This window comes from Martes martes (genome assembly GCF_963455335.1).
Source record: "Martes martes genome assembly, chromosome: 7".
Classification (NCBI taxonomy): Eukaryota; Metazoa; Chordata; class Mammalia; order Carnivora; family Mustelidae; genus Martes; species Martes martes.
The window spans coordinates 4,704,611-4,731,539 of NC_137894.1; the positions used below are offsets into that span (position 1 = coordinate 4,704,611).

Genomic DNA, 26,929 nt, shown 5'->3' on the forward strand with positions numbered 1-26,929 from the left:
ATTTAATGCTGAATTTCATCCCGGCCCATAAGCACTTGTTTCTTCTGTAACACTTTTTTCTTCCGCGCAACCTCCACTCTACTCCGGTTTAGGAGCACCTTTTTTTCCCCAGTCCATCGGCCTTTTCAGTCCCGGACCTGCCCATGGGGCGGTGGCCCGCAGGGCGGGGCTCCAGGGCGGGGGCGGCCTTCCCGGCTGAGCCAGGAGGACCAGCCTCCTTCCTTCCGCCTCCTGAGGGCGTTGCTGCGCGGGGCGGGGCCAGCGGGGCGGGGCCCGGGGCGGGGCGGGGCGGGGCCGGGCGGGGCGGGGCGGGGCCTCAGGCCGCCCGGCAGCCCGCGCACTCTGCAGGAGCTGCAGCTGCCGCCGGCCGCGCCTTCAAGGTCTCACCGCTTCCTCAGCAGAGACCCGGGCTCGGCCGCCATGTCCGCCGCGGACGAGGTTGACGGACTGGGCGTGGCCCGGCCGCACTATGGCTGTGAGTGCGGGGGCTCTGCGGCACCGGGGCTTGGGGGTCGGGCTCGCTGCCTCCGGGGCGCCGGTTTCCCGGGGGCTCGGGCGGGGGGGCGGGTGCGGCAGGGCGGCTGCGGGCCGCGCGGACCCGGAAGAGCCGGCCGGGCCGGGCGGCGGGAGGGAGGGGTGGCGGGCGGCGAGGCGCCCGGCCGGGTCTCCGAGGCGGTGGCGAGGACGCGGGCGGCCCCCTCTCCGGGGCCGGGACGCCACGACCCTCGGCCCCACCCAGCGCCTCCCGCCTCGGAGTCCGCCTCCGGGAGCCGCCGAGATTTGGCGCGGGGGGACGACCTCGGGTGAGGTGGCAGGAGGCCGGGGCAGGGCGTGTCCCGGAGACCCGGGCTCCGCTCGCGCTTCGCGGGGAGGCGCTGCCCCGACTGCTGCCTGCGAGCTGGCCCCGGGGTGCGGACCTGCCGGGCCCCAGGCCAGCGGAGAGGCGCGGCCCCGGGCGGGCCACTTCACCTTTCTCGGGCTTAGTTCCCTCGCACAATTTCAAAAATTAAAACAAGAAAGAAAGAAAGAGAAAAAACAAAACCCAACCCCATGACTTCCTCATTTTCTGAACCTCATTTTCTGTCGCTGTCCGTGGAACGTCATTGAACCGTAGGTGGGAGAGCTGTGCCGCCGGCCGAAGGCGAGCCCTTCGGAACCCGGAGATTTCGTTTTTAGTGTGTATTCTCGGGATCAGGGTCCGTTTTTAGGGTGATTTCACTCAACAGTTATGTGTGCGGTACTGTGTCACTTTGTGAAATTAGAGATGAGTAAGATCAGGCCCTGCCTTCCAAGAGCGTTTTAATCAGACAGGGACAGGTGTACAACCTAATGACAGTCAGGTGCAATAAAGATAAAAGGGGCAGAACCGGCCAGGCGGTAGGGTGGGTGAGGAGGAGGGGCTTGGGGGAAGGCAGTGGGAACACAGGTAGCCGCATTTCAGCAGAGAAGAGCCTTGAAGGAGGGAAAGTCCGACGGGGCAGGGCAGGGTCAGAGAGGAAACTCGAGGAAAGAGCATGAATTAAGGTCTTGAAGGGTAGAAGGGCACAGTGGTGGGATGAGGAGGGGCAGGGAGAGGGAGAAGAGTTTCTAAAAATAATTGGGGCCAAACTGGGAAAGGCCTTGAGTGCCATCCCAAGGAATTTGGAGTTTATGCCCTACCCAGGGTGTCCATGAAGGAGGCAGGTTGACACGGATTGCCTGGGTTTGAATCTGGATCCAAGCGCTGATTAGCGGTGGAGCTAAGAGCACCCAGCCGGTTACCTCATCTGTAAAACAGGAGGGATGATCACAGGACTGCTGTGGGGCTTCAGTGAGAGGACGCCCGGAAAATGTTTTGCACAGTTACTGCCGCTTAGTTCTCAGTGACTGCTGGCTTTGGTTATTAATAAAAAAGGGAAAACGACATGATCAGCTCTGTATCAAGAGAGAGTCTGGCAGATAGACCAGAGCAGATCTGGGCCAAAATCTCAAGTCCATATACTTTTTTCAAGTTACAATAAAATTTATTGTTTACATAGTAAATAATGTTTCTACTATCGTAGGGGTAAGATGAATGTATTTGAAACCCCATAATTGCTGTTTTAGGAAAGTCATTGTAGCACATCTGGCTGTCCATATATCTCCACAGGTTACCCTGCCTCTCTAGGTGACTAACAGGAATTTGATGCTGTGGCATTCTTTTATCGCTCAGAAAGGTTACAGGTTCTTGTGTTTACATTCTTTTCTTTCATGTTTTAGCTGTCCTGGATAATGAGAGACTCACTGCAGAGGAGATGGATGAGAGGAGACGTCAGAATGTGGCTTATGAGTACCTTTGTCATTTGGAAGAAGCGAAGAGGTAAAGATTGGCTGGCTGGAGAGAAGGGAGCTGTTATGGTGTGAACACAGATAAAAATCTCTTTGAATGTATTGTAGGTGTGACTGTAGGAGGCTGGTAGTTTGAAGGAATAAGTATAGGTAGGGTATTTATTCATGGGAGCAAGTAGCCTTGATGGCAGTTTATTGTGAAACTCTTTGATGGGCACTTAAGTATTCTGAAAAATTTCCAGATATATGTTGTTTAGTTTTGTGCTTATGATGCATGTTTTGGGCACTACCAGCTGTTTGGGAGAAATAGCAGTTTTTTGTGTAACTTTTTTTTTTTTTTTTTTAAAGTAGGCTCCATACCCAACATGGGGCTTGAACCCAGGACCCTGAGATTAGGAGTCACATGCTTTATGACTGAGCCAGCCAGATGCCCCAGAAAGAGCATTTTTGAAGTTTGAAGTTCCTGGCCTTAACGTTTCACGGGTTCTTCACTGGTTTTAATATATGAATTGGATTCATTTTCTGCTTGGTAGTGCTCTGGGAACAGGCCCATCCATTTGGCAATGTTCAAAGTTTACCAAAGTCAGCATCCTCTGCTTTCTTTGTAAAGTGAGTGTATAGGGCAGCTTTCCTTTTTTCAGATGCTCCAACACCTTGCGGTCTTATTCTTAGAGTGTCAGTTCGCTGTCAGTGGTTCATTTCTTTTGTTTTGTTGCCTGTGCTCCTTTACAAGGCCCTAGGGCAGATAGATGTAATTACAGATCATGTTTCCTATATGTGAGCTTTGGTGGAAAAGGCCAGCATGGGATAATGGAGGGTATTTGTGATCAAAGTCTGATGAAAATCAAGGGTGTTTCAAATGGTGCTAATAAACAAAGGTATTTTTGTTTGGTTTGGTTAATTCTGAAAATCTTAAAACAGTATAGGAAAGTTCAGAGAACAATACAAAAAAAAAAATGCTCGTGTTTCTGAAGTTACAAGTGTTAGTCCTTTTCCTTTTCCTCTCAAAAGACACAGCTGGAGTCCCTTTTGTGCCCCTCCCTGGTCCCATTTTCCTTTTTCTGTCCCTGGTGTTACCTCTGACATGCCTTAGGTGTCTTGAATCCGGGCTTCTTTTCTGAGCTTTAAAGCTTTTCCTTTAGACTGGGGGGAGGGAATTAATGATGATTTAGGTGGGAAGAATGATAATAACACTTATTTTTCTAAATAGAAGGTTTAAACAGCAGGAAGTGAATATGTAATTAGAAAAGGGGATGTTTCTCATACAAAGTTTGTAAGGGCCCCATGGAGGGGGAGAAGATTAAGTTCTCTGTTACTTAAACTGAACTAGATCTAGTTTTGGAAGGTCCAAGAATCTGAAAGCTGCAGCTGGCCTCTGGGAGACCATCTTGTGCTCTGTGAAGCCTTTGGTGTCTCTGTTGAGGTGACTTGGGAATGAGAGGGAAGAACCCCAGCTCCCTTCCTTCCTCCATCTGAAGCACTTCTGCTTTTGTTTTAATCTTGGGTTTCCACACTAAAATTCCCTTTTAACACACGCTGTCTTGGCTGCTACTCCCTTGCTCCACTGATGTAGTTCAGCTACTCCTCTGCTTGAACTCTTTCATTTCAGTGAGGACACCAAAGCCTGTGTTTGCATGGTTTACTTGTAGTTTTCTTGACCGAGCAGTAGCTTTTTCAAAAAAGTCAATTCAAAGGTGCCTGGGTGGCTCAGTTAGTTAAGCATCTGTCTTCGGCTCAGTTCCTGATCCCAGGGTCCTGGGATCCAGCCCCGGCATCGGGCTCCTGGCTCAGTGGGGAGTCTGCTTCCCCCTCTTCCATCTCCCCTGCCCACCACTTGTGCTAGCTCGCTCGCTCTCAAAAAAAAAAAAAAAGAAAAAAGAAATAAAATTAAAAAATCAATTCATACAGTGGTTCTTAACCAAATGTGTAGTTAGTTAGATCATCTGGGGAACTTAAAAATACGGATATTTGGGCCTTACCATAGAGATTCTGGTTCAGAAGATCTGGGCTGGAAGGTCTAGACATCTGTATATTTTTGTTTTTGTTTTTAAGATTTTATTTATTTATTTGTCAGAGAGGGCACAAGCAGAGGGAGCAGCAGGCAGAGGAAGAGGCAGGCTCCCTGCCGAGCAAGGAGCCCGATGTGAGATTCGATCCCAGGACCCTGACATCATGACCTGAGTCAAAGGCAGATGCTTAACCGACTGAGCCACCCAGGCTTCCCTACCTCTGTATGTTTTAAAGGCTTCCTGTGGTTCTGTTGGGCCCCCTTCACTGAGAAGCAAGATCCAGAAAGCTTTTAGAAGTTGGCCTTGTGCTGGGTTATGATAGTCTGAGCAGAATGGTGTTTTCTGTAAGTCACATTGCCTTCTCCGGGTGCTGCAGCAGCAAGACACATTTCCATCTGCTCTGGAGTGCATTCCTTTCTGTCAGGTGTCTTTCCCAGAATTGAAAAGCCGCCTATTTCCTTAACATCCATGATCACCTGGAGGGTCTTTAGCTGGACGCTTTTGCAAACTTAGGAAGTGACCCAGGCAGTGAGACATTGGTTACAGTCTTTATTTTTTATGCTTTGGGTTATAAGGAAGGGTATAATCATGGCACATGGCCCTCTTGGCCTGGCGTTGTGGAAATGTGCCTGGTTTATTTTATGGAGGCAGTTACAGGATGCGGTGGTGGCGGTGGTTATTGTTTAAAGCTTTGATGAGAAAATCAACTTGGGAGGTGTGTATTTAGATTGTACTACCAGAAAGGGCTCGGAAGAAGCCCCTAGAAAAGAAGACTACGATCCCTACTGGCCATCTGAAGTGGGTGCTGCCACCCCTAAAAAGCGTTTGAGGTAAACCACAGGCAAATCACCTGCCCTTCCGTATTAGCTGGGGCTTCAGCTCCTCTTGGGTTTCCTGCCCTGGCGAGCTGGGCTCCACCTTGTGTGCTGCGAGGGCCCCACTTTCCCGTCTAGCCAGAGCCTGGCTTACCTTTTCGGATTGGCCTGCATCCTGTTTCCTTCACAACCTCCACACCTCCCAAGTTGGAGGAGCCCCAGAGTCTGGAATTTACACCCCTTCCAAGTCCAGGGAGAAAGATCAGAGAGTTCCAAGGGAGAAAAGGTTCCCCTCTTCGGTTCTATTTATAATACCGATGCTCCTCCCCTTCGAGTACAGGGGCTCCATTGTGTTTCCTAGGACACTCCGTTTTCTCCCCTACCTGTAACAGAGCTCCTTCCCGGGAAGAGAGGAGATTGTGCAGAGAGCGTGAATATGAGTGCGTGGAAACAGTGAGTGGAAGGGTGCTTGTAGAGAAATGACAGTGTGTTGTGGTGTGGGTTTGTGTTTCCCTCAAAGGTTAAGTGGGAGAATTCAGGAGTGGTTCCATAGAAGAGTGTACCAGGAGTGGTTGGAAAAAAAGAGAATATAGAGATTCTGCTTTTTCCTATGTTTTGGAGAGTAGCTTTAATATGGAAATGAATAAAATATCATCAGAGGATTCAGAGCTTTTTGCTAAGGACTGCAGAGCAGACCAGGCACTTTAAATGTGGGTTTATTTTTTTTTTTAATTTTATTTATTTATTTGACAAGAGAGAGAGAGATCACAAGTAAGCAGAGGGAGCAGGGGAAGCAGGCTCCCCGCCAAGTATAGAGCCCTAAGTGGGGCTCGATCCCAGGACCCTGAGATCATGACCTGAGCTGAAGGCAGAGGCTTAACCCACTGGGCTACCCAGGCTCCCTAATGTGGGTGTATTTTTATGGGTTTATTTTTATCTTTTTGCCTGTTCTGATGGTGCCTTACATTTGTTTTGGCTAAGGGGCGGTTGTAGAGGTGAATAACATTTCCACTTGGGGAGGCAAAATTTAAATGCATGAGGTACAGGAAGTGCTCGAGTCTTGGTCAGAAGGAAGTAATCGAGGGAAAGGTCAGAATGTCCAGGTGAGCAGGCCCAAGAAGAGAACACATCGGGCTGGGCAGAGCAGACAGTGTGCAGGTGAGGACAGTGCCTGAGTGGAGCCAGGAGAGAATTCAGTTAGGTTAAAGGTCACAGTAAGAAGGGTGATCCCAGCAGTCTTTGAGTTTGACGATGAAGTGTGCCTTCGTTCAGAGGCTTGCTGTCTTGGGCCACCTTCCTCTTGCTGTGTCCCTACCCCAGCTCAAGGGGCAGGGTACCCCAGCCCCTTGCAGAAGGGGAACTAAGGGTTCCGGCTGGTTGGAGACCGTCAGAGATGACATGATGTTAACAAGAGCGTAGCACCAGATAGAGACACTCTTCCTTCTGTAATTTGGGGGAATTGAGAAAGTATCGTGGAAAGAAATCCAGTCTTGAGAACAAATTCTCTTCTGTGCATATGTCTTTGTTGTTGGCATTGAACAGGATGGGCTCCTCAGATCTCTTCTCCTCTTCATGGGATCAGAATTCCAGTAACATCTGGATACATCCAGGCTGGCACACCACGATCATGAAAATAAGTTAAAGACATTTAATTGGGCAAGAAAATAAAAAATGGATAGGTGAGGTGGCTCAGAAGAACAGCTTGCCCACCAGCTTCTAGAATTCCCAAATGGAGGAATATCACTTCATTTGTAGGAGGCTGATCCATGCTCTCCTCTTACAGATGAGAAAACTAATTTAGTTGCCTCATGAGACCCTGTGTGAGTAAGGGGGCCACGTAAATGTAGTTACTTAATGGCACGTTTGATTACAAGCTGGGTATATTCATGTATTCGTAGTTATTAAAGTGAAGTATGGGGTGGGATTTAGTTTTAACTCTTTTTTTTTTTTAAGATTTTATTTATTTATTTGACAGAGAGAGAGAGCAAAGAGAGCACAGAGCAGGGGGAGAGGCAGGAAGAAAGAGAGGGAGAAGCAGGCTCCTCGCTGAGCAGGGATCCTGATGTGGGACTCGATCCCAGGACCCTGGGATCTTGACCTGAGCTGAAGCAGACACTTAACTGACTGACCCATGCACCCCTAGTCTTAACCCTTAAAATGATGACACAGATGAAAAAATCTCTATTCTCTTTTCTGAAGCTTACCTTGGTGCACCTGCCTTGGATAGACTTGCTAGTAAGAAAGTTAGTTGCATTTAAAAGTGTTTTGGAGCACCTGGGTGGCTCAGTGGTTAAGCATCTGCCTTTGGCTCAGGTCATGATCCCAGGGCCCTGGGATCCAGCCCTGCATCAGGCTCCCTGCTCAGTGGGGAGTCTGCTTCTCCCTCTCCCTCTGCCTGCTGCTCCCCCTGCTGTTCGCTCGCTCTCGCTCTCTCTCCCTCTCTCTCTCTCTCTCTCTGTCAAATAAATAAATGAAATATTTTTTTAAAGTGTAAAAAAAAAAAAAGTATCTGTTAAAGTTCAAACTAAGAGTGCTTTTGCACATGGTAATACTGTTACAAATGGGAAGATTAGCTCCTAGTGTAGCCAGGAAAATGTTTTACTGCTGTTTACCCTGTGGTGTAGCTGAGACACTTAGCAAAAGTTACAATTTACAAATGTGGAGAGTAGGGATGCCTGGGTGGCTCAGTCAGTTAAATATCAGCCTTCGGCTCAGGTCACCATCCCACAATCCTGGGATGGAGTCCTGCATCAGGCTCCCTGCTCAGTGGGGAGCCTGCGTCTCCCTCTGCCTGCTGTTCCCCTGCTTGTGCCCACGCTCTCTTTCTCTCTCACTCTGACAAATTAATAAAATCTTTTTTAAAAAATGTGGAGAGTAACCTGATACATATTAGGCAGTCAGCTGTCGTTAGTACTAAGCACTAAGTACTAAGAAAGGTCACATGACTTTAGTCTCATAATACTTATAAAATACTTTAAATAAACAGACATTTAAAAAGTCTGAACAAAACGTTTTTAAAATCTTGACCGTTGAGATATGTGAAGTGAAAAGAATGAGGACTTTCAGTTCTGGCACTTGTGATTTCTGATTCTGGTTTTGCAAGTTGTTTAAGTTGCAAAGTGAGTTGGTTAAGCATCTGCCTTTGGAGTGAGCCCAAGTTTGTACTTTGCAGAATGGAGACACCCTGCATCTTACGGAGGTGCCTAAGGTGTCGTGAGGGCTACGTGCCCAGCACAGTGTCTGAGCTACGGTAGGGCTGCAGTGAGCACTCAGTAGGTATATTGTCTGTCCTGGTCCCTGGGGTAAAAGCAGATGTAATACGAAGATGATGAAGTGTTAGTAAACGTTTCTGGAGAATTGTCTGGGCACTTTCAAGGTCTTAACGGTTGGTAGCTCTAGTTTTTCACTTCAGATTTAAGCTTTTGTTTGGAAGGAAATGCCAGATATAGAGGATACCTCTAGGGAGTGGAGTGTGGGGGTGGAGGGTGTGAGAAGACTTTTCCTTTTTATTTTAGAACCCTTTGGTATGTTTAAAATGCTTTTTACAGTGATCATAAATTTTGTAATACAGAAGAAAGGAAGGGCTTAAGTAAAAGGAAAAACCGTCTATATAATTTTTAGATAGTGGCATTCACAAAGTTAGATTTTTAAATTGCTATAGTATTGTCTTAATTACTATTTTCAGTGGTTACATAACATCCGTAAGTTATTTAGGCTAATTCCAGTTTAAAATCATACTGCTTTGATTGCTGGATAGTTTAAACATTTTCCCCATGTACCTGTTATCAGTTTTATTTTATTGTGCAAATTGTTGATGATATTTGTCGAGTAGGGTCATTAGGTTAACTTTCATGAACTGTCGTATAATATGGATGTCAACCTTCTGTTTTGTTTTGTTTTTTTAATATTTTATTTATTTATTTGACAGAGATCACAAGCAGGCAGAGAGGCAGGCAGAGAGAGGAAGGGAAGCAGGCTCCCTGCTGAGCAGAGAGCCCAATGCGGGGCTCGATCCCAGAACCCTGGGATCATGACCTGAGCTGAAGGCAGAGGCTTTAACCCACTGAGCCACCCAGGTGCCCCCCTTCCGTTGTATTTACTACCAACATTTTCTCTTGGTTTTCCATTTTTTTAAAGATTTAAAAAAAAATTTTTTTTTATTTGACAGACAGAGATCACAAGTAGGCAGAGAGGCAGGCAGAGAGAGAGGGGGAAGCAGACTCCCCGCTGAGCAGAGAGCCCGACTCGGAACTTGATCCCAGGACCCCGAGATCATGACCTGAGCCGAAGGCAGAGGCTTAACCCACTGAGCCACCCAGGCGCCCCTGGTTTTCCATTTTATTTGTTTTGTTTTGTTTTTTCACTGTACAGAAGTTTTATTATTTTAATTTTTTCTGACTATTTTATTTTTAAGTAATCTCCACACCCATTGTGGGGCTCCAGCCTACAACCCAACCCCGAGATCTGGAGTCGTGTGGTCCACTGAGCCAGCCAGGTGCCCTTTGTACAGAAGTTTTAAATTTTATGCAGTTGAGGTGTTAAATCTTTCTCTTTGTAATTTCTTCTATAAATTCAATGTTAGGTAGTTTCATTTCTCTAAAGCCTTGCTAAAATGTGAAGTTTATATTGTTGGCTTTTCTTTGATTTAATGGTTTAATTTTTTTTAGAAATCTAGGTCTTGAAATCTTACGGTGTTTTCTAAATTATTCTGTCATTTGAAAGCAATCTTGGGACGCCTGGGTGGCTTAAGCCTCTACCTTTGGCTCAGGTCATGATCTCCTGGGATTGAGCCACCCGAGTTGGGCTCCTTACTCAGTGGGGAGTCTGCTTCTCCCTGTCCCTCTGCCCCCAGCCCACCTCATGCTCTCTCTCAAATAAAAACAAAAAACAAAACAAAACAAATAACCCACAGTCTTTTTACTAGCTATTAGCAATTGATATCTACTTTGTCAAATATTAAATTGTGTATAGTTCTGTTTCTAGACTCTTCATTCTTCTATGGTGAAATATATTTCATTTTCCTTTTTTTTTTTAAAGCTTTTATTTATTTATTTGATGGAGACAGATGACAGCAAGAGAGGGAACACAAGCAGGAGGAGTGGGAGAGGGAGAAGCAGGCTCCCTGCTGATAAGGGAGCCCAATTCAGGGCTCAATCCCAGGACCCTGGATCATGACCTGAGCCAAAGGCAGCTGCTTAATGACTGAGCCACTCAGGCACCCCCCCTTCCTTCCTTCCTTTCTTTCTGGTTTTATTTATTTTGTGGGGAGAGGGGCAGAGGGTGAGAGGGAATCCCAAGCAGACTCCCCCACTGTCCACAGAGCCTGCCCTAGAGCTCAATCCCACTACCAAGCGGAAACCAAACGTCTGACACTCAACCCCCTGAGCTACCTGGGTGCGCCTGTATTTCATTTTTCTTGAGAAAATGTGTTGGACTTCGTTTTCTTGTACTTACTGAGAAATATCTAAATGAAGCTAACTTGATTTATTTTTTATTTTTTTCAGTATTTTATTTATTTATTTGACAGAGAGAGATCACAAGTAGGCAGAAAGGCAGGTGGCGGGGGCGGGGGAGGGGGGGAAGCAGGCTCTCTGCGGAGCAGAGAGCCCGATGCGGGGCTTGATCCCAGGACCCTGAGACCGTGATCTGAGCCGAAGGCAGAGGCTTAACCCACTGAGCTACCCAGGCACCCCAAAGCTAACTTGATTTTAGTGCCATACAGGCAACTTTTTTTTTTTTTTAAGATTTTATTTATTTATCCGACAGAGAGAGATCACAGGTAGGCAGAGAGGCAGGCAGAGAGAGAGAGAGAGGGAAGCAGGCTCCCTGCTGAGCAGAAAGGCCGATGCTGGACTCGATCCCAGGACCCTGAGACCATGACCTGAGCTGAAGGCAGCGGCTTAACCCACTGAACCACCCAGGCGCCCAGTAACTTTTTTTTTTAAACAATTTTTCATTATTTGAAACTTGGAAAATTCTTGTTTCTCAGTGTTTCCTCGAGTTACATATTAGAGTTGATGTTGGCTTGGTAATTTTGCCTGTAATTTGGAAACTCTTGATTTATGTTATCTTTTTTGGTTTAGCTCTAGGAAGTTGTTGAACCTTTGTTAATTGGTTCTGATTTTTTATTCTGATTTATTATTGGTTATTATTGGTTTTATCTTGGGGTACCTGTTGGTAGGTTAGATCTGTATAGTTTGTTTTATGGCTCTTTATCATTTTGTCTGTTTATGTTAAATCAGCATTCTAGATATGTGTCTCCTGTCTTCTGATTTACTGACTTGATTTTTTTTTTAAGATTTTATTTATTTATTTGACAGCGAGAGATCACAAGTAGGCAGAGAGGCAGGCAGAGAGAGAGGGGGAAGCAGGCTCCCTGCTGAGCAGCGAGCCCAGTGTGGGGCTCGATCCCAGGACCCTGGGATCATGACCTGAGCTGAAGGCACAGGCTTAACCCACTGAGCCACCCAGGCGCCCCCTGACTTGATTTTCTAATGTCTTGATTTTTTTTCCTGGTTCTGTTAATGACAGTTGCTCTGTCCTACTGCAGTTTTCATTTTGGACTGTTAACTCCTTTAACCTCTCTGTTCTTGTTAACAGATGAAATGGTCTTTAATTAGTTCATGAAGAATAGTGTGACACATATAGCATTCTTTTCAGGCAGAAGAAAGGAGCTTGCAGCCAGGAGTTGGGATAAATACTTCACCAGTTCCCCTTATTTTCAGTAAGTCTTGGAGTGGGTGTGACCACAGGAAACCAGTGTTAGCTGGCTGGCTAGGTGTATGGATTGTCCACCAGTCAAGGTTGGGAAAGTCTAACTGGGCTAAGTGGGCCATCTGTCTGATCAAATTTGGCATATATTTCTTCTGATCTTCGAGGTCAGAGTAACAGTTGTGTTTATATATTTTAATGTTCCCAATGAAAAAATAGTAAAAATATATTTGAGGGCCTACATTGGCATGTTCTAGGAATTTAATTTTCTGGCTTTGCATGGTGACCTGTCCCTGATATCAGCGTAATTTCTTCTGCTTCAAAGTTTAGCACTTTGGGGATATCTGTCGGTGGCAGGACCTGTTTTGAACATTGTTAAGCCATGTGGCATTTGATGAACTCCTCGCTGTTTCCATTCGAGCTGCTGAATAAACTCCTTCACGGGAAGTATTTGTATAAGAAAGTGCTGGTAGGCAAAGTGAGACCATCCGGAAGTGATTCATCTGACTGGGGCTGTTTGTTTAAAATTTGGGACCTGGTTGCCTAGAGACCGTATCTTTGAGCAGACTGAGTGAAGTGCCACTTGAGTACGGAGGCTCGGCTCCCCACCTGATTGAATCACGACTCTGCCGCTTGGTTTTTCTTCCAGAGGAGGTCCTGGTATTCTGATTTGATCTCTGTGCCTTGACGTGTGTGAATCAAACATCATAAACATATAATAAGTGAAAGATCTGGTTAATGTTTTACTTTGGAGAAAAAGTTTACTTGCTTAAGCTTGAATGTTTTTAAATTTTTTTTCTTCTAATTCTATGTCAGGAAGAATTACTTTGTCATTTTTTAATAAGGCATTTTATTACAGAAACCTCAATAGATACTTTTACAACAGCTAAAAGGAAACAGACTAAAACCCCAAAACCCAACCCTGCAGTTTGCAAGGACGTCATACTAGAAGGTATTTTCTGTCTGCCCCAAGATCATGGTCCTCTTCTGCCTCTGCAGTCTCACCCTCGGGACCATTTGTTACTATTTCGTGAGCACTTACTGCACTCTAGGCGCTGTGCTCAGCGCTTGCCGTGTGTGCTCTGACCAGCTAGTCTTGAAGTCCCTCGAGGTACTTATTCTTATCTACATTTAACAGAAAAGAAAGCAAGGCTCCTGAGGCTGACTCGCCCATCCAGTAAGTGGTAGATCCGGATTTCAGGTTTGGCAAGTACTTACAGGGTCAGTCTGCCACTTAGTCCTACTGCTTCTAAAAATACTGACAGCAACCGTCACTACCGGTAACGCAGCAGAATGATGATGGACTTGATATACAGCACGACTGTGAAATAGGCATTATTTTTACAGAGGGGGGAAAAAATGAGTTAGTATCCCTTGTCTGATGGTCTTGTAACTCTCTGCGCACTTCCGAGCCTGCTCTGGGTGACCCTAGTACTGTTGGTGCTGTCAGCCTCTCTAGTCCCGGAAGGGGCGACATGTCAGCCCACCGTTTAAGTCTGCTGGTTCCTGGAGTTGGTAACTGCCAGGCTGTCCTATGGGCGAGGTACTGTCTGCGCCTGCCTGCCGCCCTCTCAGATCTCTGGCCTGCCCCTCTGACTGTCTGAGGACAGTTCTCTGATTGTCTCATGTCTTTGTTTTGTTTTGATTTGTCTCATAGCTTAGTGTCTGACTAGAGTGTTGGACTCTGTCTTATACTTTCTTTATTCAGTGCAGAGCTAAAGATAGTGATGGACATACGTAAGTAGCTATTAAATGTTTGTTGATCGGTAAAAGATTTATTCATGCTTATAAGAGATGTAGTAAACAGGGCCTCGTGGCTGGCTCAGCCAGTGGAACATGCAGCTCTTGATCTCAAGGTTGTGGGTTTGAGCCCCAAGTTGGGTGTAGAGATGACTTAAAAAATAAAATCTAAAAAAAATATGATAAACGTAAAATCTAAGTTAAGGGAATTTTACAGGTGTCTAGAAGCGTGATACTGGCCTGTGACAGATGTGTATGGTTAACTTTTTTGACCTAACTCCTGCTCACAAAGACTTTCCCTGGAAGTGGAAATGGATGCAGTAGAGATGATGGAGTAAAATATGGGGGCTCTGGGGAGGCCAGAGAGTTCCCAGTTGGTTTTCATGTTCACAACCTGGGATCTACTTTTGATTCAGCTTAGAAAAGCATTTCTTCTTCCCACTTGCTTGTTTTTTAAATAATGACCTCATGCAGACAGGAGTGGCAAATTGGATTGGAAATTGCCTTGGATCGTTTGGCAAGAGCTGTATTTTTTGGTGTTGTGGGTGGAGGAAAGTCCTGTCTAAAGGCCTCTATTTCTTCTTTACTCAGAATACCTTCCTGTTGACTCACTGGAAATCATAACGAAAAGCAGAAGGAGCACTGGAGAGGCAGCGGCCAGCCCAGGGCTTGGCTTCTGTTGGGGCAGATGTCTGGGGACTGAGAGGGTGCTGGCTTTAGGCAAAATTGTAAGACTTTTGTAGTGGAAGGAAAATACTATTGTTGTGATGGGTATTTATCCATAACGTAGAAAATACCTGTTTCTAGGGATCGTTACTCAGCCACATAAAAATCAAAATATTTTCTAGAATAGGATTAATTAGTGTTCCTAAAAACTGAAGCAGAAGGAACTGAAATATAAAGGGAGGGAATGGGAAAAAATTAGAAAAGGAAAAATTGAAAAGAAGGAGGAAAAACGGATGATCATTGTAGTAAAATGATACGAAAATAATTTAAATAGAAAAAGCCTCAGGGCGCCTGGGTGGCTCAGTTTTTAAGTGTCTGCCTTTGGCTCAGGTCATGACCCTGGGGTCCTGGATAGAGCCCTACGTCAGGCTCTCTGCTCAGCAGGAAGTCTGCTTCCCCCTGCTTGTGTTCCCTCTCTTGCTGTCCCTCTCTGTCAAATAAATAACAAATCTTAAGAAAAAGCTTCACAGTATAGCCAATCATTTCATTACAAATAAAACATATGCCGGGGTGCCTGGGTGGCTCAGTCAGTTAACCGTCTGCCGTCTGCTCAGGTCATGATGGTGGGGTCCTGGGATCAAGCCCCTCATCCAGCTCCCTGCTCAGCAAGGAGCCTGCTTCTCCCTCTCTCTCCCTCTGCTGCTCCCCTCGCTTGTGCCCGCTCTGTCTCTGTCAAATGAAATCAAAACAAAACAAAACCCAAATAACATGCAGGTCAGATGACCTTTAGAACAGCTATAAGGAAACAAAATTTACTTACTACTTACAGGACTATTGTAACAAAATGTCTTTCTGCTCTGAAAACATACTGTTCTATCATTAGTTTGGACAGTGTTTCTTAATCATTGGTTGAATTGGTAGTGCTAAGCAGTGGTTTGACTTTGAGGGGTTTCCTTTAAAAACTTGAGAATTCCCCCCAAAATATTTTTAAGGCAGATTTTAGTTTTGTTTTTTTTTTTTTTTAAAGATTTTATTTATTTATTTAACAGAGAGAGATCACAGGTAGGCAGAGAGGCAGGCAGAGAGAGAGAGGAGGAAGCAGGCTCCCTGCCAAGCAGAGAGCCCGATGCGGGACTCGATCCCAGGACCCTGAGATCACGACCCGAGCCGAAGGCAGAGGCTCAACCCACTGAGCCACCCAGGTGCCCCAGATTTTAGTTTTTTAACTAAAGTTTTTAAACTAAAAACTTTTTTCCTAATCATTAAAAAAAAAAAGAGATAATACATGAACCTGATTCTTAGAGTCTATGCTGGAGTATACAGTGAAAAACTGTGTCCCGGCCACCCAGTTTTTCTCCAGATGGAGCCACTGTCATGAATACGTGTACTTCAGTATTCAGTACATCTAGAAGTATGTACTTTTATGTACTTCTAGATGTACTTCTTTAGAAGCGATAGTGCACTGTACATTTTGCTTTACATCTTGTGACTTATTCCACGTGAGTACATTAGAGTGCCTCATTTTTTTTTAAAAGATTTTATTTATTCATTTGAGAGAGAGAGAAAATGAGAGCAAGTGAGCATGAGAGGAGGAAGGTCAGAGGGAGAAGCAGACCCCCGCTGAGCAGGAAGCCCGATGTGGGACTCGATCCTGGGACTCGAGGATTATGACCTGGGCTGACAGCAGTCTTACAACCAGCTGAGCCACCCAGGCGCCCTAGAGTGCCTCATTTTTGCCTCCACATTTGCACAGCTCTTTTGTGTATAGACTCAACCTACCGGTGCACATTTCCCCCAGCTTTGCTATTATAAATAGTGTTCTGGTTAGCAACTTTTTGTGTTTGCCATCTTGCACTTGTGCGTATTCTTGGAGGGTAAATTTCTAAAAGTGGAATTTCGGAGTCAAAGGGAATGTGTGCATTTAGTTTTGATAAATATTGTCAACTTTCTCTGTGGGGGGTTGTTCCATTCTCAATATGTGAGAGGGCTGGCTTACCCATAATTTTACCAGCCTGGAGTATTAATAGTTTTTTTGAGTATTTGTGAATTTTATAGGTGAAAAATGGTATTTCCTTGTAGTTTCATTTTCAGATTATCTAATTTTGAGTGAAGCTGAGCATCTTTTTAAAAAATTTTAATTCTTTCTTTCTTTCTTTCTTTCTTTCTTTCTTTCTTTCTTTCTTTCTTTCTTTCTAAGGTAGGCTCCACACCCAGTGTAGGGCTCGAACTTTTAAAACCATGAGATGAAGAGTCATGTGCTCTGCCAACAGAGCCAGCCAGGCATCCCTGAGCATTTTTAATATGTGTCTAAAAGCCATTTGTATTTCTTTTTCTGTCAACTGTTTTAGTAGAACTCTTTGCTCATTTTTCTGTTGAGTCATTGGCTTTTCTTCTCTTTTCTTTTTTTAAGATTTTATTTATTTATTTGAGAGAGAGAGTGCAAGAGAATAAACACAAGTGGGTTGGGGGCAGAAGGAGAAACAGACTCTCTGCTGAGCAGGGAGGCCAATGTGGGCTCGATCCTGGGATTCCAGGATCATGACCTGAGCCAAAGGCAGGTGCTTAACCAACTGAGCCACCCAGGCACCTTGAGTTTTTGGCTTTTCTTACTGATTTGTAAGAGCTCTTTATATATTGAGGGAACTGACTCATTAATAGAGTCAATAGAGAATTTTAAAAATCGACTCATTAATAGAATGTGTTTTAACAACATAGTTTTATTTCATTTTGTTCAGGTTTCCCATTAATGCTATTTCCCATTAATGGAACTACTCTATCCTGTACCTAGACACTCCATTTGCAACTGTACCCTAGTGTAGGATGTCACATTTTATCACTATTAAATCTCGTCATTAGATTCAAGGTATTTTGAAGGTGGAACTGTCATGCAGTGTATTAACCATCCCTCCAGCAATAAGGCAAACTCAAATTCAATCAATACACATCACTGATAAGTGCCAATAAAAATGTTTTACCTGGGGTACCTGGGTGGCTCAGTGGGTTAAAGCCTCTGCCTTTGGCTCGGGTCATGATCCCAAGGGTCCTGGGATCGAGCCCCGTGTCGGGCTCTCTGCTCGGCGGGGAGTCTGCTTCCTCCTCTCTCTCTGCCTGCCTCTCTGCCTGCTTGTGATCTCTCTGTCTCTGTCAAATAAATAAATAAAATCTTAAAAAAAAAAAAGTTTTACCTGTAACACTCCCTAAAGAGCTTTCTTTGAATTTAAAACCTAACAGCTCCTTTCTTCATTGAGGTAAAATTTGTAACATAAATTCACCATGCTTAACCATTCGGAAGGATGCAATTCAATACTTTTCTTGGTATATTCACAGTGTTGTGCAGCCACCATGACTATTTAATTCCAGAAAATTTTCACCCCCAGAAAGCCCACACCTATTAAGCAGTCACTCCTCATCTAGCAGCTCTTTTTGAATATGGTTTATTCAACTGGCTGTACATCTTAACCTCCTTACAGCCTAGTCCACATTTATCCAGCCTGCCACTGAAGGTGCATGAGACGTACTTGTAAATGCCTTGGGAAAACCTACACATCACTGTGTTTCTCTGACTCACCAATCTGGTGACCCTGTCCAAGAGGAAATGATGTTAATGTGAAAGGGCTTGTCTTGGGAAGTCCTTGCTGAATCCTAAGCGTCACTTCTTTCCTCACTAAGTGCTCCTAAGCCATCTGTTTGACGCTATGCTAGGAATTCTGCCCGAGACTCATTTGCTAGACTACGATTTGTGATACCTTCTTGTCCTTTTTAATAATTAATACATTTGCCCTCCTCCACTTTTAAAAACCACATTAAAAACAAAATAAAGCAAAACCAAAAACTAAAAAACCACATTTCTGTTCTGCCTAATGCCTTAAAGATTACGGATGACAGCTCAGCAGTTATACCTACAATAATGGCTTTAATTTAAGCGAAACCAAGAACATGAGAACTCGAAGAATAGAAAGAAACTACAGATAAAACATGTAACAGTTGAGAACTGACCATAAACATGCCCTAAATTCTTACTTGAAATAGTCCCTCAAATCCATTATTCTGGCAAAGAACAGCATTTCCCAATCCAATTATACTGGAACAGGAGTGCCTGAGTAGTGCAGTTGGTTAAGCATTGGGCTCTTGGTTTGGGCTCAGGTCATGATCTCTGGATGGAGAGATCCAGCCCTGGGACCGGCTCTGCGCTCAGCAGGGAGTCTGCTTGAGATTCTGGCTCTCCCTCTGCCTCTGCCCAGCTTACACTCTCCCTCTCTCCCTCCTTCTGAAGTAAATAAATAAAATCTTAAAAACAAACCCCCACAACTCTGGAACACCAGTCCCTTTAAGAAGGATGGTCTGTGAGAAGAGTCTGATAGTAAACTAGGTTTGAGAAATACTGTTTACACTATCTTCTCCCTTGGAGAGTCAGAATTTACAGCCCATGATAAAGATTAACCCACAGAGGAAATAATCTGTTTAATTTGGCTTAATCCATAATTTCTGAAGTTTGACTACTAAACACTTTCTTTCTTAATGCCATAACACTCATTAGTAGAATATACCTCAAAAAATAGTGATCTGGAAAGTCAGCCACACAGTTTTCAAATCCTGAATTGTATTCTCCTTTAGCACAAAGAATAAATTATGGTAGTTTGGCAAGTTGATTCATCTCTAAACAGTATATATGCCAAAGCTGTTAATCTAAAACCTGTTTCCTCAATGCCAACTTCATTACACACTATTAATCTTTTTTTATGGCACAATACAACTTGCTTGAATGTACTCTGGAAAATTCTAGCTAATTTCTCTAAAATGATCTTCTTAGGTTAAATTAATAGAAAGGTGACATATGCAAAAGGAAGAGGTTCTTTCGCTGTCCTCTGTGTTGGTCAGGGGCTACCTGAAGTTGGTCTTCAGGTCTGGAGGCCGTAATTTAAGAGGGATCTTGACAATCGTCTAGAGTAGGGATGGTAGATAGTGGTGGGATTCTTTCATACCTGCAGTAGGCCCTGCTGATAGATCAGAATCCTTTTCAACATAAGACCTGAGGAGCCACTCCCAGTCAGTGGGAGTTGGTCCACTGGTTGAGACACGATTGTTGCTCAAGGACCAGGGCATGTTGAATGAGCCTGACCAGAATGATCAGAGGTCTATAAATTACGAGGTATGAGGAATCATTGAGAGGACTCAGATTATTTAATATGGAGACAGGAGTTAGGGGGACTCTAGAAATGTAGAATCTCAGAAGTGCAATAGTCGTCCAGTATAGGAATTCATTCAACTGTTAACATCTTGCCTACATTATTTTTTAAAAGATTTATTTATTTGAGAGAGAGAGAGAGTGTGAGCACGTGCGCAGAGGGGAGGGGCAGAGGGAGAGAGAGAGTCTTAAGCAGACGCAGACTGTACTGGGTGCAGAGCTCGATCTCATGACCCTGAGATCACGACCTGAGCCAAAACCAAGAGTCCGATGTTTAACTGGTGTGCCACCCAGGCCCCCCAACATTTTGCATACATCATTAAAAAAATCCCTGAAAAATGGAAGAGGGGTTCAATTTGTCACGTGTGGTCGCAGAAGAACAGAACCAAGCAATGGAAATCTGCTTGATATGAGGAACTTTTTTTAAAAAAAAGATTTTATTTATTTATTTATTTATGAGAGAAAGAGAGAGAGGAAGAACAAGTGACAGATAGAGGGAGAGGGAGAAGCAGGGTCCCCATGAGCCGAAGCAGATTCTTAACCGACTGAGCCACCCAGGCTCCAAATACGAGGAACTTTATAACAGTAAGAATAAAGATACGGTGGGGTGCCTGGGTGGCTCAGTCGGTTAAGTGGCTGCTTTCAGCTCTGGGCATGATCCTAGGCTCCGGGATCAAGCCTTGCATCAGACTCCCTGCTCAGTGGAGAGCCTGCTTCTCCCTCTCCCTCTGCCTGCTGCTCTCCTGCTTGTGCTATCTCTCTGTCAAATAAATAAATAAAACCTTAAAAAAAAAAAGAATGAAGATATGGTAAAATCTTTACCAAATATAAGGAACTTTGTAACAGTAAGAAATCTCAAAAAAAAAAATTCCCAAAAAATCTGCTTTGGAAAAATCCATGTTGCAGAAGATTTTTAAGCATAGACTGTACAACAGCTGATGGAAGATTTTCTTCTAAGCTAAGTACTTCTTGAGTTACTCAAAACAGTTTTTATTTTCATTTCCTGTGTTACTAAGAGGTACTTTTATTTTAAATGATAACATTTTTTTTTAAAGATTTCATGATTTATTTGAGAGAGAGAGAGAGAGTGCGCGCGCACGAGACGGGGGAGGGGAAGAGGGAGAAGCCGGGGAGCCTGACCGACGTGGGGCTGGATCCGAGGACCTCGGGATCGTGGCCTGAACTGAAGGCAGACACTAGCTGCCTGAGCCACGCAGGCGCCCCTAAGTGACTTGATAACATTCTATTGCTCTTCTTCTTCTTCTTCTTTTTTCTGACATGGCTGAAACAGTGGGGAAAAGCACTTTGTATAAAATAAAACAGGTAGAAAGCATTTCTCAGCTCTGTGCAGGCCCCTCTGAACTAGAACTGCAGAAGATGACAGCAGCTTAACGCAGCCTGTCCTTAGGGGGTGTGCAGATTGATCGGACAGATAGGGCATCACCATTTCAGAAGTTACTCAACATCAAAGGCTGAAAGGTCTAACTGATGTCACAAGATGACCTACAGCTGCCAGTGAAATGATGCAGTTAAATGTGTGAGTTTAGATGAGGGAAAGGTTATTTTATGGCCGAGTTTAGCAAGATAAACTGAAATTAGGAGAGAAGGCAAAGCATAAATACACATGTTTTTGTCTTCCTTTAGAGTTGAGACTGTCTTTTTCTCCTTCTTGGTATCCAGGAGCGCCCCTTCCACGGGGCTTTTCCACAAAGCAGATGCTCATTTGAATTGGGGCAAAGTGTGGAGTGTGGGCGTTGGGGTGGTGAAGGGAATTTCAGTATTGTGGGGATAAGAGCTTATGATGATACTAGTATTAGTACTTGGTTATGATTGAGACCTCAGTACTGTAGTCCTGAAGCCAGAGGGAAGGAACACTTTGTCATTCAGCAGTTACTTACTGAGCACCATGCTTCAGAGATAAATCAGAAAAGGATCCCACCCTTATATACTTAAATAACTATATTAAGGGGTTAAGAGGTCAAGTTTATTTATTTTTTAAAGATTTTATTTATTTATTTGACAGAGAGAGCACAAGTGGGGGAGTGGCAGGCAGAGGGAGAAGGAGAAACAGGCTCCCTGCAGAGCAGGGAGAGCCCAATGTGGGACTCGAACCCAGGACCCCAGATCATGACTCGAGCCGAAGGCAGTTGTTTAACCAACTGAGCCACTCAGATGCCCAAGAGGTCAAGTTTAGAGGGAGTTTGGAGGAAGGAGAGCTTATTTCCAAGGGTAGATCATGGAAGAGTGCATAGAGGAGGTGACTCTTGAAAGTAACATTTGAATTGTCAGATGTGAGGCTGATCAAAAATTTTACCAATCTGGGGGCGCCTGGGTGGCTCAGTGGGTTAAGCCTCTGCCTTCGGCTCAGGTCATGATCTCAGGGTCCTGGGATCGAGCCCCACATCGGGCTCTCTGCTCAGCGGGGAGCCTGCTTCCCCCTCTCTGCCTGCCTGTCTCTCTGCCTGCTCGTGATCTCTCTCTCTCTCTCTGTCAATAAATAAATAAAATCTTTAAAAAAAAAAACTTTTTTACCAATCTGTATTCTCAGTAGTCCCCTCCATCCCTAGCTTCTCATTATGGCTTGATGACCTTTACTCTCTCTACAAACTCTCTTAATTTCTCTGATCCTAAAAAATTTATCCCATGTCATTTAGCCTGCCAGCTTTACCTTCCCTGTAGCAATTAGAGAAGTATCTTTCTTCCTAACTCTTTTTTTTTAAAGATTTTATTTACTTATTTGAAAGAGAGAGCACAAGAGCATGAGCGGAGGGGTGGGGTGGTTGCAGAGGGAGAGGGAGAATCAGACTCCCCGCTGAGCAGGGAGCCAGACGTGGGGCTTGATCCCAAGATCCTGGGATCATGACCTGAGTTGAAGGCCAATGCTTAACTGACTGAGCTACCCAAGCACCCAAGTCTCTATTTTCTATGCATGGTTTGGATCCTATCCCTTCTGTCTTCTAGGGTCGTTATTCCAGTATTGTTTTCTTAACTGTAACTTACGTTTTTTCTGCTGATTCTTTTCTCTGTAGTAATAAACATCCTCATCCATTCAAGATCTACTCCCTTAATAGTAGGCCCTACCCTGATTATTGTCCCTTCTTTTTTTCTTTTAGGAAAAATTTGTCATTACTCCCCGTTGTCCACTTCTTTATCTTGAACTCCTGTGGGTGTGATTTGTGTGCCCTCTTCCCCCACCGAAATTTCTCTTGCTCGAATCACTGATGACCTAATTGTTATGTCCGTTGGAAAATTTTCAGTACTATTTGAGAGAGAGAGAAAGAGAATGCGCCCACACACTGAGGAGGGAGGGGCAGAGGGGGAGGGAGAGAAAGCATCTTAAGGGGCGCCTGGGTGGCTCAGTGGGTTAAAGCCTCTGCCTTCAGCTCAGGTCATGGTCCCAGGGTCCTGGGAACGAGGCCCGCATCGGGCTCTCTGCTTGGCGGGGAGCCTGCTTCCCCCCTCCCTCTCTGTCTGCCTCTCTGCCTGCTTGTGATCTCTGTGTCAAATAAATGAATAAAATCTTTAAAAAAAAAAAAAAAAAGACATCTTAAGCAGGCTCCATGCCCAGGGAGAAGGCCAGTGCAGGGCTCAGTCTCCCGACCCTGAGATCATGGACCTGAGCTGAAATCAAGAGTCAGATTCTTAACTGACTGAGCCACACAGGTGCCCCAATATGTAGCTTTCTTAATCTTGGTGACATATGACACTCTACTCTGTTCACTTATGAAATTTTCTCCCTTTTAACTGGGTGGCTTTTATACCTTTTTTTTTTTTTTAAGATTTTATTATTTGTCAGAGAGAGAATGAGCACAGCAGTGGGGGTGGGGGAGGGAGCAGGCAGAGGGAGAAGCAGACTCCCCACTGAGCAGGGAGCCTGATGCGGGACTCGATCCCAGGATCCTGGGATCATGACCTGGGCGGAAGGCAGATGATTAACTGACTGAGCCACCCAGGCTCTCCAGCTTTTTATACTTTTTGAATTTTAACCTTTGTATATATATTGCCTATCAGAGAGAAAGTAAAGTGAGGTAGCACCTCCTCCAGGGAACACCTACCCTTACCCCAGGTCTGGGTTAGATGTTCCTGTCTTGTGTTTCTGCCACTCCTCACCACCGTATCTTTTTTATATAGCTTTTCACAATATATTATAAATGCCTTATACTTTTCTCTTCCCCGATATACTGTGAGCCTCAGAGGGCAAGGAGTATGTCCTCAGTGAGTATGACAGTTAACCTCTCCGTGATCTGTTCTCACTAAGTACTAGATCTGAAAATTAAATTTCTGACCCATGACTTGTTCCGCAGGCTCCCCTTGTTCCCCCAGGGCTTCAGCAGCTGCAGCCCTAGGCGCTGAGGACTGAGAAGTGCTTTTGCAAAGAAATAACTAGCTGTCTTCTGCCTCGTAGAGGACTCTCACCTGGTCCTTTTCTCTCACGCTGCTCACGGCCAGCCGTGACCGCAGCTGCTGAGATTTCGGATCACCTGAGGTTAGCTCAGCTGGAACATTTATTTTATTTTTCCACTTAAGGTTAAAAGGTCTTTCACGCTTTGTGATAGATGGTAAAGTAGAGACGGACGGCTTGATAGGTCAGCGTGGTAGTGTTTCCCTGGGGTCCGCATCTGAAGACTCTGGGAATGAGCAGTTAATCCTCTTAGCCCAGGGACTCTCTAAAAAAAACTTCATTGAAGTAATAATTTACATGTCATAAAGTTCTCCTATTTTTTAATGTACGACTTAATGATATTTAGTAAATTGACCAAATTTAGTGCAGTTGTTACCTTAGTGTCGTTTCCATCACCCCAGGAAGAAGGGGGCTCTTGAAATAGGATAACCATTAACATTTAATTTCTGCACTTAGACTTGATACAATTTATCCGTAGAGTTGATACAATTTATCCCGTTCAGCAAAGAGTAAAGTTTCCCTTCTGTTTCTCACTTTCTTACAGCTGTTCAGATTGGCTTAATTTACACTCAAGTTTCTTTTAAAGGAGAAACTGTCAAGGTTTCTCATGTGCTTGCAGGGCTTGGAAAACAAGCCCTTATCATGTCTTGCTTGGATTACTGCTGGTGCTTCCCTCGATCTTCCTCACCCCTTAGGATACCTCCTCATCCATATGATCCATACTGCTTGGAGTGACCTCTCAAGTTATATCCGATCATTTCATCCCCCCCCTTTTTTTTTTAAAGCGCCTCCATGCCCAGCGTGGAGCCCAGTGCCCAGGGCAGGGCTTGAACTCAGAACCTTGAGCTCAAGACCTGACTGAGCCACCCAGGCGCCCCTGATCATTTCATTCCCATTTCAGATCCCTCAGAGGGTCTGCACATTCTCTCCCCTTGGTCTGACATGTTCGCCCCGCTGACCACCACCACCACCACCCCACCCCACACACAGTCCTTCAAGACCTAAATGCCATTCTCTCTGAGAAAATAGCACTGATGCCCTTCCTTCTTCAGCTGGTCAGGAGTTCTCAGTCAAATACTCTGCCTTTGTTTCTCTTAAGACGCGTTCCTACCAAGCTGGGTTGAAATTACTAGGCTGTTTCCAGTGCCTCGATGGTGCTTAGACATGTTGGTGTCTTAGTAGAATCCTGATTGCCAGGAAGAGAGTCTGCCCAGCTTGGGACGTTTTCAGCAGCGAGTAACCCTGGCATGTGGGGCATCTGCTGTGCAAGCGGGGTGTGGTGACCGGAGGAGCGGCTCCTGGAGGAACCGAATCTCGATGGTTTGGAGTAGTCATTTCCGGCATTGGTATGTTCCCCTCTGTATTGCACCGAGCTGGGAAACCACTGAAGTCACGTGCTCAGCAGAACTCGTTCAACTTGTTTCCTCCTCACAGACCCCTAATTCACATTCCCACCCTGATTCTTTTCTCCCAGTGCGTGCTCGAGGTCTGGGCTTGTTTCAGGGCTTACCGCACCAGGAGTTCTCTGAATACTGGTTTCTTTGTCTTGCTGCGGGGTGGAACGGGAAGGGCCCAGCCTGTAGTCCCTTTGACAAATGCTCTCGGCAGGACAAGGAAGGCGGGGTACTGGGTGTTCCTGGGATCTGGCTCTTGCACACACGTCCTCCTGTATGTGGAACACGGGTGCATAGCGCCCATGACTTAGGGCCCGTGGGTGTGTGTTTGCATATAGTATCTCAGTTAATGCTCGCAACTACCGTGTTTCTACGGACAGGAAACTGAAGCTCAGAGAGGCTAGTTAGGTAAATTGTCATTCTTCCTTCCTTCCCTCATTACTCAGGGAAGAACTCAGTCTGTTCCTCTCCATAGCTGGTGCCCCCGTGTTCTTTAGAATGTTGCCTTCTTCCTTGGCTCTTTATTTCTCGTCTCCTCGGTCCCCTCAGCACTTGTTGCTCTCTTGCAGCCTGCAATTAAGTGCCTCTTCCTGAGTCATAGAGAGAGGTGCCTTCCTAGGACATGCCACCACCTCAGACCAACCCTTTCTCCATTCCTCCAATTTCTCTTCCCTTCTTAAAGTTCCTGAAAAGGAAGTCTGCCCTGGCTGTTTCTAGTTCCCCCTAGAACTTGCTTTTCTGGTTGTAATCTTCCTTCCCCTGCTCACCACTCCACTAAGATGCCCCTCATGGGGGTCACAGATGGCCTTCTTCCCTGTTTGGTACATCCTTTTCCCTAGGCCATCCGTCTCTCTGCAGCATCGAAGCTGGTGACCTCTCCCAGCTTCCTGCAAAGTTCTCCTTCCCTGCGATCATGTGATTCTCTCGTTTCTCATTTTACCTTAGTAGCCCCTATTCTTTGTAACACACACCACTTAAGTGTTGATGTTCTCTGAGGCAGAGGTTGACCTTTCTTTTTTTTTTTTTTTAAGTTATTTATTTATTTATTTATTTAAGTCACCTCTGCACCAAACATGGGGCTCGAACTCACGACCCCAAGACCAAGAGTCACATGCTCCTCTGACTGAGCCAGCCAGGCATCCCCTGGCCGTATTTTATGTTGCTTTATGGACTGTTTCTCTGGTGAGCTCATCCACCCACCCCACCCCCTATGGTGCCACTCTTCACTCCTTGTCTCCAGCTGGGTCTGCCCCCTGAGTTTTCCAGACTTGTGTTTCCACTGCCTGCAGGTTGTCACCACCTGATGTCCTGTTCATGTTTCGAGCTGAACACGTTTCCCGCCTGAATTTATCATTCTGGCCTGCTTCTGCCGGTGGCCCCGCCTCGCTGATTGGCATCCTCTTTCATTTAGTCATCTGCGCCACAAGTCACCACATCATCTTTTAAAATAAAACAACCTTTTGCCTTTTATAGAAGTTTCTGAAAGTTTACTAAACATGGTACATGTTGCCAGATTTTCTTCTGGAACAGTGTGAGAATGTGGGGTTTCCCCACGTATTGGACAAAAATAAGTCGCTATTGTTCCTTTTTATCTTTGCCAGTCTGATAGCCAAATAATGGTGTTATTGTTACTTTAATTTGCATTTCTTTGATTAGTAGTGAGATTAAGAATTTTACCTGTAATTATGGCCATTTACTTC

General features: G+C 45.1%; 1 protein-coding gene across 1 annotated transcript in view; it reads left to right on the top strand.

Annotated features, from left to right (window-relative positions):
* Positions 1–306: 306 nt before the first annotated feature.
* Positions 307–26,929, top strand: part of IQGAP1 (IQ motif containing GTPase activating protein 1) — a 100,433-nt gene continuing 73,810 nt past the window's right edge. The window contains exons 1-2 of the mRNA XM_080808150.1: positions 307–475; positions 2,239–2,338. Of these exons, the coding sequence (XP_080664276.1) occupies positions 421–475; positions 2,239–2,338 (155 nt within the window). The 5' untranslated portion in view covers positions 307–420. The remainder of the gene's footprint in view (positions 476–2,238; positions 2,339–26,929) is intronic.